Source organism: Penaeus monodon, chromosome 18, assembly GCF_015228065.2.
Source record: "Penaeus monodon isolate SGIC_2016 chromosome 18, NSTDA_Pmon_1, whole genome shotgun sequence".
Taxonomy (NCBI): domain Eukaryota; kingdom Metazoa; phylum Arthropoda; class Malacostraca; order Decapoda; family Penaeidae; genus Penaeus; species Penaeus monodon.
This window is the reverse complement of record NC_051403.1, coordinates 29,128,496-29,141,136: the sequence shown is the minus strand read 5'-3', so window position 1 is coordinate 29,141,136 and position 12,641 is coordinate 29,128,496. Positions and strand designations below refer to the sequence as shown.

Here is a 12,641-nt window from a genome sequence, read left to right as displayed (position 1 = left end):
CACACACACACACCAAAAACACACACACACACACACAGACACCACGCAAGTATCAAAATTACAAGACACATCCCATACACGACACTTTTATTCGTGGCCCGCAGACACGATCCACAGTGACTGCCCCTCACCTGGCCAGCCAGACGAGAAACATTAAGGCATCCATCTCCTGCCGGGTCATCTTGCTGCTCGTCGCTGCTCGTCTGGGGCCTCCCTTCGCCCCCTCTTCTCCTTCCTCTTCTTCCTCTTCGCCTCTACTTCCCTCTCGTACTCGGAGTCGCCGCGAGAAGGAGGGGGGTTTTCTCCTTAGCTCTCGAGGCTGACCTGGACCGTCCTGTGGATGACCTCCGAAGGGGGCTTCTCCTGCGACGCCCTCCTTCCCCTCATCTGTGACCTGTACGAAGGGAAAACGAGGTTAAAGATATTTTTTCAAAGATTGATGCAAATAATGCGGGAATTTATACCGATACCAATATTGACTAATGGTAATTAAAAATGTCACATATTATGACCTAGTATTTCCAATGAAAATATATAAATATATATATATATATATATATATATATATATATATATTATATATATATTATATATATATATATATATATATGTATAATATATATATATATATATATATATATATATATATATATATATTATATATATATATATATATATATATTTATATATTTTCATTGGAAATACTAGGTCATAATATGTGACATTTTTTAATTACCATTAGTCAATATTGGTATCGGTATAAATTCCCGCATTATTTGCATCAATCTTTGAAAATATCTTTAACCTCGTTTTCCCTTCGTACAGGTCACAGATGAGGGGAAGGAGGGCGTCGCAGGAGAAGCCCCCTTCAGGCAGGTCATCCACAGGACGGTCCAGGTCAGCCCCCGAGAGCTAAGGAGAACCTCCCTCCTTCTCGCGGCGACTCCGAGTACGAGAGGGAAGTAGGAGGCGAAGAGGAAGAAGAGGAAGGAGAAGAGGGGGCGAAGGGAGGCCCGAGACGAGGCAGCGACGAGCAGCAAGATGACCCGGCAGGAGATGGATGCCTTAATGTTTCTCGTCTGGCTGGCCAGGTGAGGGGCAGTCACTGTGGATCGTGTCTGCGGGCCACGAATAAAAGTGTCTGTGTATGTGTATGTGTCTTGTGTAATTGTGTATACTTGCGTGTGTGTGTGTGTGTGTGTGTGTGTGTGTGTGTGTGTGTGTGTGTGTGTGTGTGTGTGTGTGTGTGTGTGTGTGTGTGTGTGTGTGTATGAAAAATATTTTCCGGTCATATTTTTTGTAACATATCCGGAAATGACCATAGACTCCTTGCCATGCCTTCGAAAGCGATCTCCCGGAAACGTGTTGAAATGAGGTCACAGACGTCAGAATGTAAATTAGGTGACTTTCCTGTAGCCCTAAAGTGAGTTAAATCCATCTAATTATTGTCATCCTTATAGAAAGCTATTGTAGTCCTTTGTCAGAAGTGCCTTAGTTCGCTCCTGTCTGTCCCTATTGTGATGTTTTTTCTTTGTCTTTTCTTTGTATTCTAATACTTGCTTCTTCTCTTCCTCCCTCCCTTCCCGTCAGGTGCTGGGGAAGGGGGGAGGGGGGATGATGCGCGTGGGGATCCTGCCAGCCTTCACCAAGGGCAGCAAGACGGCCTCTCTGCCCGCCACGCCACAGTCATGTCGTCGAGGGGCTCCCACACCCCCGAGCTCCCTTCGTCCGCTGCCCCCACGCCCCGCCGACGCCCGAACGACAGCCCTCGACGGCTCCGACGCCTCCGCCCACGCCCTCCAGTGCCCACAGGCCGCCCGTGCCCGAGTCCCCGAAGCCGAAGATCAAGGGCGCGGGCGGACAGAAGCGCGCGGCCTCCGTGTCCCCGGCGAGGGAGAAGCGGCGCTCCTTGCGAGGCCTTTCGCGGGACCGCTTCCCGCAGCTGCCCCACCTGCCGTCCATGCCCAAAGTGCCCTCGATGCCCAAAGTTCCGACAATGCCTAAAGTTCCTGCAATGCCTAAAGTTCCTCCGATGCCCAAAGTCCCGTCGATGCCCAGATGCCCGCCATGCCCAAGATGCGTCCCCTGCCGCGCGCGCCTTCGCTCCCGCCCCAGCTGAGGAGCCTCCTGGGGCGGCGCGACGGCGGGGGCAGCGAGTCCCGCGAGGACAACCCCAGCAAGCCGTCGCGCCGCCCGGGCCCCGTCGGCCGCACCTGGGTCAAGGTCTACGACGACATCACCTTCATGGACGACGACAAAGACACGAGCTGTACCCCGTCCTGGCCTACACAGGTCGCCCTCAGAGCGTCCCCGAGGCCGCCCCTCTCCCGATGGCGCCCACGCCTCCTCCTCCGCGCTCGCACGGCCGCCAGCCCTCTGTCGAGAGCGAGTACGACAATGTGGTGAAGGAGGAGCTGCAGCGGGTGGTTCCCCAGGACAGTCCCAGGGAAGTCCCCCCTTCCCAGGGACGCGGCAGGGATAGTTCCGAGGACGTCGCCAGAAGAGGACCGACACGCCCATTACCGTCGGACACCCAGGGCCCGATGACGAGGTCGAGGAGGCCCGCATGACTGCGCTCGAAGCCCAGATCCTAACCTCGGCCTCGAGTCCGGCGCAGAAGGAGGAAGAGGAGGACTACATCATCCCTCAGTGCCCTCAAGCCTCACAAGCCACCTCGAGGCATCAAAGTCTACGACAACATTGAGATTAAGCCCGCCGAGGCTGAGCCTGCTCCTGCAGAAGAGGACGAGCCCGTGAAGCCCCAACGCGGCATCAAGGTCTATGAAGAAGTGATCATACGACGCCAGCAAATTGAGAAAGAAATGGAAGAGATGAAAGAAGCACAGAAGAAAGAGAAGAGAGAAAAGAGCAAGAAAGAATAGAGCAAGAGAAAAAAGAGGAGGAGAGAAGAGAAGCGGAAAAGAGGGAGGAAGAGCGACGGGAGCTGAGAAGAGAGAGGAGGCGAAGGCAGATGCCATGGAGTGTGACGACGCGCCCCTCCCGCCGCGGCCGCAAAGAGGCATCAAGGTCTACGAGTCCATCCTTCTAAAGCCGAGCGAAAAGACCTCAGCGGAGAAGGCAGAGGAGAAGCCAGAAGAAAGATGAAGAAGAGAGGAAAGAAGAAAAGAAAGAGGAAAAAGCAGGAGGGACGGAGTATACCTTCCAGACGACGATGGAGCAGACGGTAGAAGTGATGGATGTGTCGGAGGTCGAGGAGAAGAAAGCACGAAGAAAGAGGCGGGAGAAAAGGAGAAGAGAAGGACGAGGAGCAGACTCCCCCGCGGCCGTCCGAGGGAACAAGGTGTACGGCGCCGTCCTCATCCAGCGCCACGACGCGAGCGACCAGGCCGTCGTCTCGCAGGTCACCCTCACCTCCACCTCCACCACCACCACGAACCACGTCCGAGGTCAAGGCCAGCGAGAGTGAGACAGCCGAGGTCAAAGTTCAAGAGGTCAAGGTGAGCGAGGCGAAACGGAGGAGGCCAGGTCGACTCGGTAGACAAAGAGGTGGTGAAATCGAGGCAGAAGTCAAGGTTGAACAGAGACAAAGGCTGAGCAGGGCGAGGCAGAGTCCAAGGTCGAGACAGAGCCCAAGGTCGAGGCAGAGCCCAAGGTCGAGGCAGAGCCCAAGGTCGAGGCAGAGCCCAAGGTCGAGGCCGAAGTGAAGGTAGACACAGACGCCAAGGCTGAGCCGGAGAAGACCTCCGAAGACGTTGACGCAGATCAGAACAAGGTTCCTCCGTACGCCCGCGTTCACAAGAGCGGGGGCGTGAAGGAGCTACGCCCGCTGAGACCCGAGGAGGACGACGAAACGCCGCCGCCCATCCCGCCCAAGAAGAAGGGCTTGAGGACCATCTCGCCGCAGACCCTTGAGGCTGAGCCGCCCCGCCCCCCGCGCCACCTCAAGCCCCGGTTGAAGAAGTCGCAGCAGGTCGTCCTGGTGAATGGCGAAGTGTCGTCGCCGTCACGCCCCCCTCGCGGCTCCAAGCTCTACGCAAGCGTGGAGGTCACGCCCGCGCCGCCCAAACGCCACTCCAAGGTCGTCCGCATCGAGGAGGTGGTCACACACATCAAGGACGACATGCTGGACGCGTCCGCCCCCGCCCGCACACGCCCAGTCAAGCCCCTGCGGCACGCGCACGCCCACCACGACCCGCCCCCGCGCCGCAAGAAGCTCCGCACCAGCGAGGGCGACGAGGGCGACGACGGGGGCGCCGTGAAGGCCAGGCTCACCGTCGACCCTACTCGACCGAACGCCAAGGTCGACCTCAGCGCCGACTTCGAAAACTACGAGAATGTGGATCTGAGCGAGACGCGGCCGCAAGCCACGACCAGATCCCGCACGCGACCTCTGCCTCCCCCGCCGCCGCCGCCCAAGAAAGGCAAAATCCAGCAAAGACACCAACAACTCATGCAGCAGCAGCAGCAACAACAAAAAGCATCAACACAAGCTGAATCAACTGAGCGCCAGGGCAGCCAACCTCTCCGTGGTGCGGCCGCCGCGTGCGCTTACACAGGGACCGGGAGCGGTGCGGTTGGTACGCCGGGCGAGGAGGCGGGGCCATCTCAGCGCAATCACGTCGTCAGTGTCACTTCAGCCTCAGCGACGATAAGAGCAGGTGCGAAGGGGACGCACCCCGACGGCAGCAGGCTTGAGACGGACATCGATGACAACCTCAAGACCATCGAGAGTTCGTTCGCCACTCTAGACACGGTGTTGAAGTCGCTGCAGAACTACTCGCAGACTTCCCCAAGGCGAGTGCTGCTGGGCGAGGGAGGTGAGGGTGCCACCAGTGCTCTACCCACCTCCGCCGACGCTGCCGCCACAGCTGTCTCACAGGAGGGCCCTGCCTCCCCCCACACCCCTCCTTCCCCACCCCCGCTCAGCAGGAGCAGGGAAAGACACAAGCACACATGATGTAAGCCAGCAGGGCGAGCAGGAGGCGAGGAGCGAGAGGCAAGAGGAGGCAAGGCGCGGGAGAGCGCGGGAGAGGCGGCGACAGCAAAGGAACAATCAGCTGATGCGAGCCCCGCCCCCGTCCCCACCCGGGCTGACAGCCCCCCAAGGCTAACGCTGCGGCCCACGTGACAAGCACTGAGAGTGAAGTGAAGCCCGATGATCGCTGAAGTGAGTGTGACACACAGGCTGAAGTGAAAGTGCTCGAGGCTGAAGTTAAAGAAGTGCATTTAGACGTGAAAGAGGCACATGTTGAGGAAAAATTAGATCAGTCCTGTAGTAGAGGAGGTTCAGGTACAGCCTCTAGCGAGTGAAATTCAGGAAGCCAAAGCTGAAGTGAAGGTAGAACAATCTCAGCTGAAGGAAGCGAAGGAGGATCAGCCTGAATTGAAGGCTGCTCTTCCTGAAGTGATCAGTGTTCTCCCAGAAACGATAGAACCACAAGTTGCGGTACAGGAACCTGAAGTAATACAGGCAGAAGCAGTGCCTGAAGCACAGGCCGAGGCGAAGATAGACGAGAAGGAAACAACGCAAGAGAAAAGGAAAAGAACGAAAGAAGCGAAAGCAGAGAACAGAAGGAACGACATAAGAGCAGAAGAAGCGAAAGCAAAGAACAAAGGAGACGACAACAGAAGAACAGAAAGAAGCGAAGTAGAAGAACAGAAGGAAACGACAACAGTAGAACAGAAAGAAGCGAAAGTAGAAGAACAGAAGGAAGAGGCAGCAGGAGGAGAAGAAGCGAAGAAAACGAAGAAGAGGAGGAGCTCCGCGAAGTCGGAAGGGAAGACGGTTTTCCCAGACCCTGTACCAGGTGGACGCCCTCAAGAAGGAAATCAACAAGGCAAAGTCGACGTCGGCGGAGGGAGGAGAGACAGCCGAGCAAGGGAAGGGCGGAGAGCAAGAACATGCAGAGGAAGTTCAAGCTGAAGAAAAAGCCAGAGCTGAGGAAGTCAAAGTAGAAGAACAAACGAAGTCTGAAGAAGTTCTGGCCGAAGAAACAACCACAGCTGAGGAAGCGAAAGTCGAGGAACTAAATAAACCTGGGGAAGAAAAGGTTGAAGAACAGGTGAAACTGAAGAAGCAGAACAAGTGGAAGCAAGAAGTGAACACATTGCTGAAGAACTTCAGGTTGAGGAACAAGCTAAGACTGAAGAAGAAAAGAAGATAGAACTAAACAAGTTGAAGTCGGAGAAGTGAAAGAAAGAACAGATGAACAAAGTGAAGAACAAACACATGCTGTAGAAAGAGAACCAGAAAGTATAGAAAGTCAAACAAAAGCTGAAGAACAGAAAGTAACCACAGACGAAGAGACGAAAACTACAGAGAGAAGAGAAGAGACTGACGAGACAGAAGTAGCAGAAGCAAGCGAGGAACAAAGAGAAGAAAAGAGAGAGGAGAAAGAGGAGAAGACAGAAGAAGAGAGTGCGGTTTCACAAGACCTCGAAGCCTCGCAGGAAGAGAAAAAAGAAGAGACGAAAGAACGGGAGGAAGAGAAAAAGGACACAGAAGAACAGGAGGAAGAGAAAAAGGAGACAAAAGAGCGAGAGGAAGGCGAGAGCGCAAGAGGCGCGCCCCCAGCACCGGTGGGCGAAGATCTCGCCTCCAGACTGGAAGGTATTCGAACCGCGCTCGAGAGTGTTATTTGCAACCTTCCAGACTCTTCCACTTCCTCCTCATCCTGCACCGCTAACACCGCTGGGCCAGCTGCATCTGCATCTGCATCTTCTACCACCTCTGCACCCGCCGCTAACAACGGTAACAGTGTGGATGGCTTGCCCCCGCCCACTAACACACAGGCCACGCCCTCTAACATAACTGACCAAGGTGGCGCCGAGGTAAAGGAGGGAGAGAAGGACGGCGTCCCTGCCCCGTCGAGTCCACCTGTTGTAGCCACGCCCCCTAGAACATCCCTGAGTGCGTTTGATGATAACTTTGATAACCGTGTTAGTTGTGTTAGTGATACTAGCGAAGCCTCTGGACCCCCTAGCCTTCCCGCCGAGCTAAAACCCCTTCCCCGAAACCCCCCCGACAGCCCGGAGCCCCCTGGTCTGAGTGGTGACCCCCATTCTCCTTCCACCACTCAGATTGACACTATCCTAACCCGTGGTGAAACCCTTAGAACAAACCCCCCTGAAGCCTCACACCATTCACACAGTTGCACGGAAGCTTTGGACACCCTGGTGAGTAGAACGACTCCTCTTAGTGAAGCTTCATTTACACTTCCACAGAACACAGACTTAATCAGAGACTCGACTGGCACTGACAGTGAGGCGTTAGTTAACATCAGTCACACGACAGTTTCAGTTAGAGAAACCCCATATAGTGTTAGTGAAACCTCAAACGAAAATATTAAGAATGATAGGCTAGGTGTAGCTAGTGAAACCCCAAACACAAGTAGAGAGAGTTCAGACACTCTTTCAGAATACCCAGGCACTCTGACAGTAGCTATTTACACTGAAACCCCGCACACCATTCTTAAAACCTTCGATACAACAGACACTGGCCCTGAAATTGTTGACACTGTTAATGAACCCCCACGCACTGACAATAAACCTCCTGAAATTGATAATGAAACTTCAATAACTGTCAGTGAAGACCAGGACACATTAAAATTTCAGGGCGCCGTAAATAAAACACAAGACGCTGTTGGAGTAACTGACGACAGAGGTACTGCAGTAACCCTAGACGGTGCTGAAAGCGAAACTCAAGATATTACTGGAATAAACTCGGTAGACAACCAAGCCTTAGACAGTGTAAGGGAGGACAGATATTTTGATAGTGAGGCTACAGAGACTATTAGTGAAAAAACAGACACCGCTAAAGAAACCACAGACGCTGTTAGAGAATCCACAGATACTGTTAGTGAATCTGTAGATATAGTTACAGAAATCGCAGACACTGTTAGAGAAACCACAGACACTGTTTTAGAAATTACAGACACAGTTAGAGAGTCAACAAACACTGTTAGTGAAGCTACAGATGCTGCTACTGAACACACGGGCACTGCTTGTGTAGCCACAGGTTAAGGAACCACCGACCTTAAATTCTAGCGAAACTAAAGATATTGTTAGTAAAACCACAGACACTGCTAGTGTAGCCACAGATATAGGCAAAGATACCATCAACATCGTTTTTGGAACCAGAGACACTGCTATTGGATTCACAGACACTGCTAGAGAAACTACAGACATTGTTACAGAAACCACAGACACTGCTAAAGAAACCACAGACACTGTTAGTGAGACCACAGATCCTGTTAGAGAAACCACAGACACTGCTAGAGAAACTACAGACACTGCTAGAGAAACTACAGATCCTGTTAGAGAAACCACAGACACTGCTAGAGAAACAACAGACACTGCTAGAGAAACCACAGATACTATTAGAAATTAGGGGAACCACAGACACTGCTAGAGAAACCACAGACACTGTAAGTGATACCACATACGCTGTTAAGGAAACCACAGACACTGTTACAGAAACCACAAACACTGTTAGAGAAAACGCAGACTCTGTCAGTAAAACCAAAGACACTGTTAGTAATGAAACCACAGACGCTGTCAAGGAAACTACTACAGATATTGCCAGTGAAACTATAGATAAAGGCAAAAATACCATCGACACCGATTTTGAAACCATAGAGACTGTTATTGGACTCACAGACACTGACAAAGAAACTACAGACACTGGTACAGAAACCACAGACACTTTTGGTGAAACCGCAGACATTGTTTCAGAAACCACAGACACTGTTAGAGAATCCAAAGAAACAGCCAGTGGAGCCACAGACACAGTTAGTAATACCACAGACACTACTAGTGAAACTACAGACACTGTTAAAGAAACCACAGATACTGTTAGGGAAACCACAGACGCTGTTAGTGAAACCACAGACGCTGTTAGTGAAACCACAGACGCTGTTAGTGAAACCACAGACACTGTTAAGGAAACCACAGACACTGTTAGACAATCTACAGAAATAACCAGTGGAGCCACAGACACAGTTAGTAATACCACAGACACTATTAGTGAAACCACAGTCACTGTCAGTGAAACCGACGTTGATAGAGAATCAATAGACCTGTTATCGAAACCACAGACACAAACAGCGAAGCCATTGACACAATTAGAGACAACACTGTTAGTGCAACCACAGTTAGTAGAACCACAGACACTGTTAGAGAAAAGGGAGACACTGTTAAAGAAATCACAGGAACTGTTACTGAGACCACAGACGCTGATGGAGAAACCACAGACATTGAACATCGAGTCGCCGTTAGGAAAGCGACGGACACTGTAGGCCAATCCCCAGACCTTGTTAGAGAAACCACATTCACTGTTAGCGAAGCCTCAAACACTGTTAATAAACAGGCACAGACAGAGTAGATCTTGATTGTAAAAACTCGGCTACTGTTAGTGAAACCTCAGGCACTCTGGGGAAAGTGCCAAACACTGTTAGTGAAACCTCAGGCACTCTGGGGAAAGTGCCAAACACTGTTAGTGAAACCCCGGAGTTTGAAATCCAAGACGCGGTTAGTGAATCCACAGAATTTGAAACGCTAGATACCCTTAGTGAAACCCCAGATTTTGAAACGTTGGACAATGTTAGTGAATTTACAGATTATGAAACACTAGACACCCTTAGTGAAACGACGGAATTTGAAACCCTTGACAATTTTAGCGAATCTGCAGAATTTGTAACATTAAACACCCTTAGTGAAACCCCAGATTTTGAAACCTTGGACAACGTTAGTGAATCCACAGAATTTGGGACTTTAGAGTCGTCAGTGAAACAGATATCGATCCACTCATTGAACTCATAGACAGTGACAGTGAAACCCCGGAGTATAAAACGCAAGACACGAGTAGTGAAACCCCAGACGTAGTTAGAGAAACCTCCCAGATTGAAACTATAGAGTGTCATAGCAAAGAAGTCCCAGCTATTGTTAGTGTAACCCCAGACATCAATGCGCAAGACTCTTTATGCGAAATACCAAACACTGTTAGTGAAGCCTTAGAATCCGTTAGACAGGCATCAACCACTGTTAGTGAAGCCACAGTTATTGTTAGTGAAAGCCTAGGCACTGTAAGCAAAACTGCAGCTATTGTTAGTGAAGCCCCAAACACTGTAGGCGAGACTATAGTTACTGTTAGTGAAGCCTCAGACATTGGCAGTAGGACCCAAGAGACCGTAAGCGAAACTGCAGCTGTTAGTGAAGCCTCAGACACTGTTAGTGAAATTATAGGCACCTGTAGTAAGGCCCCAGACATTGTTAGCGAACTCGCAGAGACCGAATCCCCTCTTCTTGTTAGTGAAACCCCAAACACTGTTAGGGACACCACAGAAACTGCCAGTGAAGCCTCGGACACTGTCAGGGAAGCCACCGAGACTACTAGTAAAGCCTCAGACACTGTTACTGAAGCTAAAAGCGCCCTTAGTGAAGCAGCTTTAAGAATAACCCCATACGTCGTCAGAGAAAACTTAAACACAGTATTAGACGCCCTGGACTCTGTTCAGAAAACCTTGGGCGCTGTAGGTAAAACCTCTGACACTGTTAGAGAATATTCACCAGTTGCTATTAGTGAAGCCCCAGTTACCGTTAGTGAAGCCTCACTTACCGTGAGTGAGGCTTCGACAGCTGCTTCTGTAGACACCCAAAGTGTAACCAACACAGACCCCCAACCTCCTTCCCCTGAGACCCTCGCCAGTGCTACCCAAACCCCTCCCGCTTCCCCGGAACCCTTTGTCGACGACCACACTCTCACCACCACCACTTCCACCACTACTTCCGGGTACGACCATCGCAACGACCTCCTCCTCGCCCAGCGTGAGTCGCGACCTTCTGACGCGAACTGGAACCTCTTCAACGGAAGTGGTGCGTTGACTGGGTGTTCTCTGGTAGCCTGTGTCGTAGAGGTGCTTGCGTCCTTAGACTGTAACGTAGACTGGCTCGAGAGAGTGTGGCTTTTCTTAGACTGTAGCTCGGATATGTGCTACGATACAGTGCTTTTGTCTGCCTGTAGTAACGTAGGCGTGTTGTTCAACGAGCCCTTAACCTGTAGTGTAGACGTGTGTTGGTGTGTGGTTTCCATAGGCAGCATTAATCTGGATACGACGCGAGCCAGAAGCGGCTCTTGGGTGCTGACGGAGCCACCTGTGCCACCTGCCAGAGGGACATTCGGTGCCGTGGTAGAACGGGGGAGGAAAGAGAGCCAGAACGGGAAGAAAAGTGTGTACAGAGATAAAGGCTGAAGAAAAACAGAAGATTAAAAGCGAGACTATTTTTTAATTTGAGTATTTGAGACGGCGAAGCACCTATCACGCGATAGGGTCGAGTAAGGGCACCCTGGAGAGGTCACGTGACTCGCCCTCGACCCACCACCACCTCGGCCTCGAGGACGACCCTCTGGACGACCCGAGGCTGAGCGTGGCGGCGTTGCGGCCCCGCTCCTGGTCGGGTGGCGAGGCTGGGATGACCTCCGGGCCCAGGCAGGAGGACGAGAGCGAGGCGAAGGTGAGCCGTCCCCCTCCCTTTCCTTCGGCGTCCGGAGGTCGCTAAGGGCGCTTTTCGGCTCCCTCGGAAAGGGCAGGGGGCGGCAGCGGAAGTCGGCGCCAGAGACGCGATGGGCCGGAGACCCGCGGGACGGGCGGAAACCAAAGCCGAGCGAGAGACCGCGGAGTCAGTTCTACGTCGAGCTTCCCAGCGACACGACCTGCGACTCGTCCGCTCCGAACCCGCAGCCTGTCATCGTCGTCACGCCCGCGCGCGCCCAGACTCTCCCCGCCGGCCTCTCGCCTTCGTCCATGCTGTGCCTGCCGCCCGTGGCCACGCGCCCGCCGCCGCTGCCGTCCGTGGGGTCCCACCGCTACCGCTTCACCCTCCCTCCCTCGCCACACGCCAGGTTGGGTGACAGGGAACCAGGAGGTGAAGGCCGCACATGCGCACCAGGTCAGGACCTCACGCAAGGTCATGAGAGGCGCGGCAGAAGGCCGCTCAGGCAGCTGGGCGTTTTAGTCATACCTGAGTCACTCACTGAGACGCCGGCCTACAGGCGGCGGCTCGGACTCGCCGACCAGGACTTTCCTCTTCCGAGAAGCTCCAGCGATTCCGCCATGGGAGGCGAAATGTCCAAGGGAGAGGAAGAGGAGGAAGAGGAAATAAGTGAACATACTGTGACCGCTCCTGTTCACCACAGATATATGAACGTGGTGTCAGAACTAAATCAGGTTGTGCTAAATCGCTCAGTTTACGGAGATCGCAGGGAGGAGAATGAAGAACGCTTATTTAGAGCAAGTGTTTGTGACAGTGATAGTGATAGTGAAAACAGAAGTACTGATAGTGACAGTGATGGCGCGTATGTGACAGCTGACAATAGTGGAATAGATGTGAATGGCCTCAGTGATGTTTGGAAAGATAATGTTAATGGTGAAGAAGTGATGGTGAGCGAGAGAGAGAGAGACGTAAGGGATGGTGTATTAGAGGGAAGGAGCGTGACACCCGAGATGGTGAGTGAGAGGAGGACCAGACCCGCGTGATCCCCGTTCTGTGCCGCGACCCCCCGCAGGCTCCCCGTGGGCGTGGAAGGCGGCGACCCTGACACTCCTCGCCGCGTGGGCTGCGCGCCGCCCGCCACCCCGTGTGTTAGTGTTAGTGCTAGTGAGAGTGAGCATGAGAACCCCCCC

The 12,641-nt window shown here is 52.6% G+C and overlaps 2 protein-coding genes across 2 annotated transcripts in view; both read left to right on the top strand.

The window, feature by feature from the left end:
• The first annotated feature begins 3,172 nt into the window (after positions 1-3,172).
• LOC119584703 (actin cytoskeleton-regulatory complex protein pan1-like) lies at positions 3,173-4,918 on the top strand. The gene is made up of 2 exons (XM_037933372.1): positions 3,173-3,407; positions 3,543-4,918. The coding sequence occupies exons 1-2, from the start codon at positions 3,173-3,175 to the stop codon at positions 4,916-4,918; spliced, it is 1,611 nt and encodes a 536-aa protein (XP_037789300.1).
• Positions 4,919-5,116: 198 nt separating this feature from the next.
• Positions 5,117-12,641, top strand: part of LOC119584702 (serine-rich adhesin for platelets-like) — a 10,317-nt gene continuing 2,792 nt past the window's right edge. Inside the window, exons 1-5 of the mRNA XM_037933371.1 lie at positions 5,117-5,128; positions 5,225-5,656; positions 5,769-6,085; positions 6,564-7,978; positions 8,101-8,401. Coding sequence (XP_037789299.1) covers positions 5,117-5,128; positions 5,225-5,656; positions 5,769-6,085; positions 6,564-7,978; positions 8,101-8,401 — 2,477 coding nt within the window. The remainder of the gene's footprint in view (positions 5,129-5,224; positions 5,657-5,768; positions 6,086-6,563; positions 7,979-8,100; positions 8,402-12,641) is intronic.

Bases quoted from the DNA above. Each gene is read 5' to 3' on its own strand.
- LOC119584703 (XM_037933372.1), top strand. From the start codon at position 3,173: ATGGAGCAGACGGTAGAAGTGATGGATGTGTCGGAGGTCGAGGAGAAG. The intron at 3,408-3,542 runs GTCAAGGCCAGC...AAGGTTGAACAG, and splicing joins CACCACGAACCACGTCCGAG to AGACAAAGGCTGAGCAGGGC.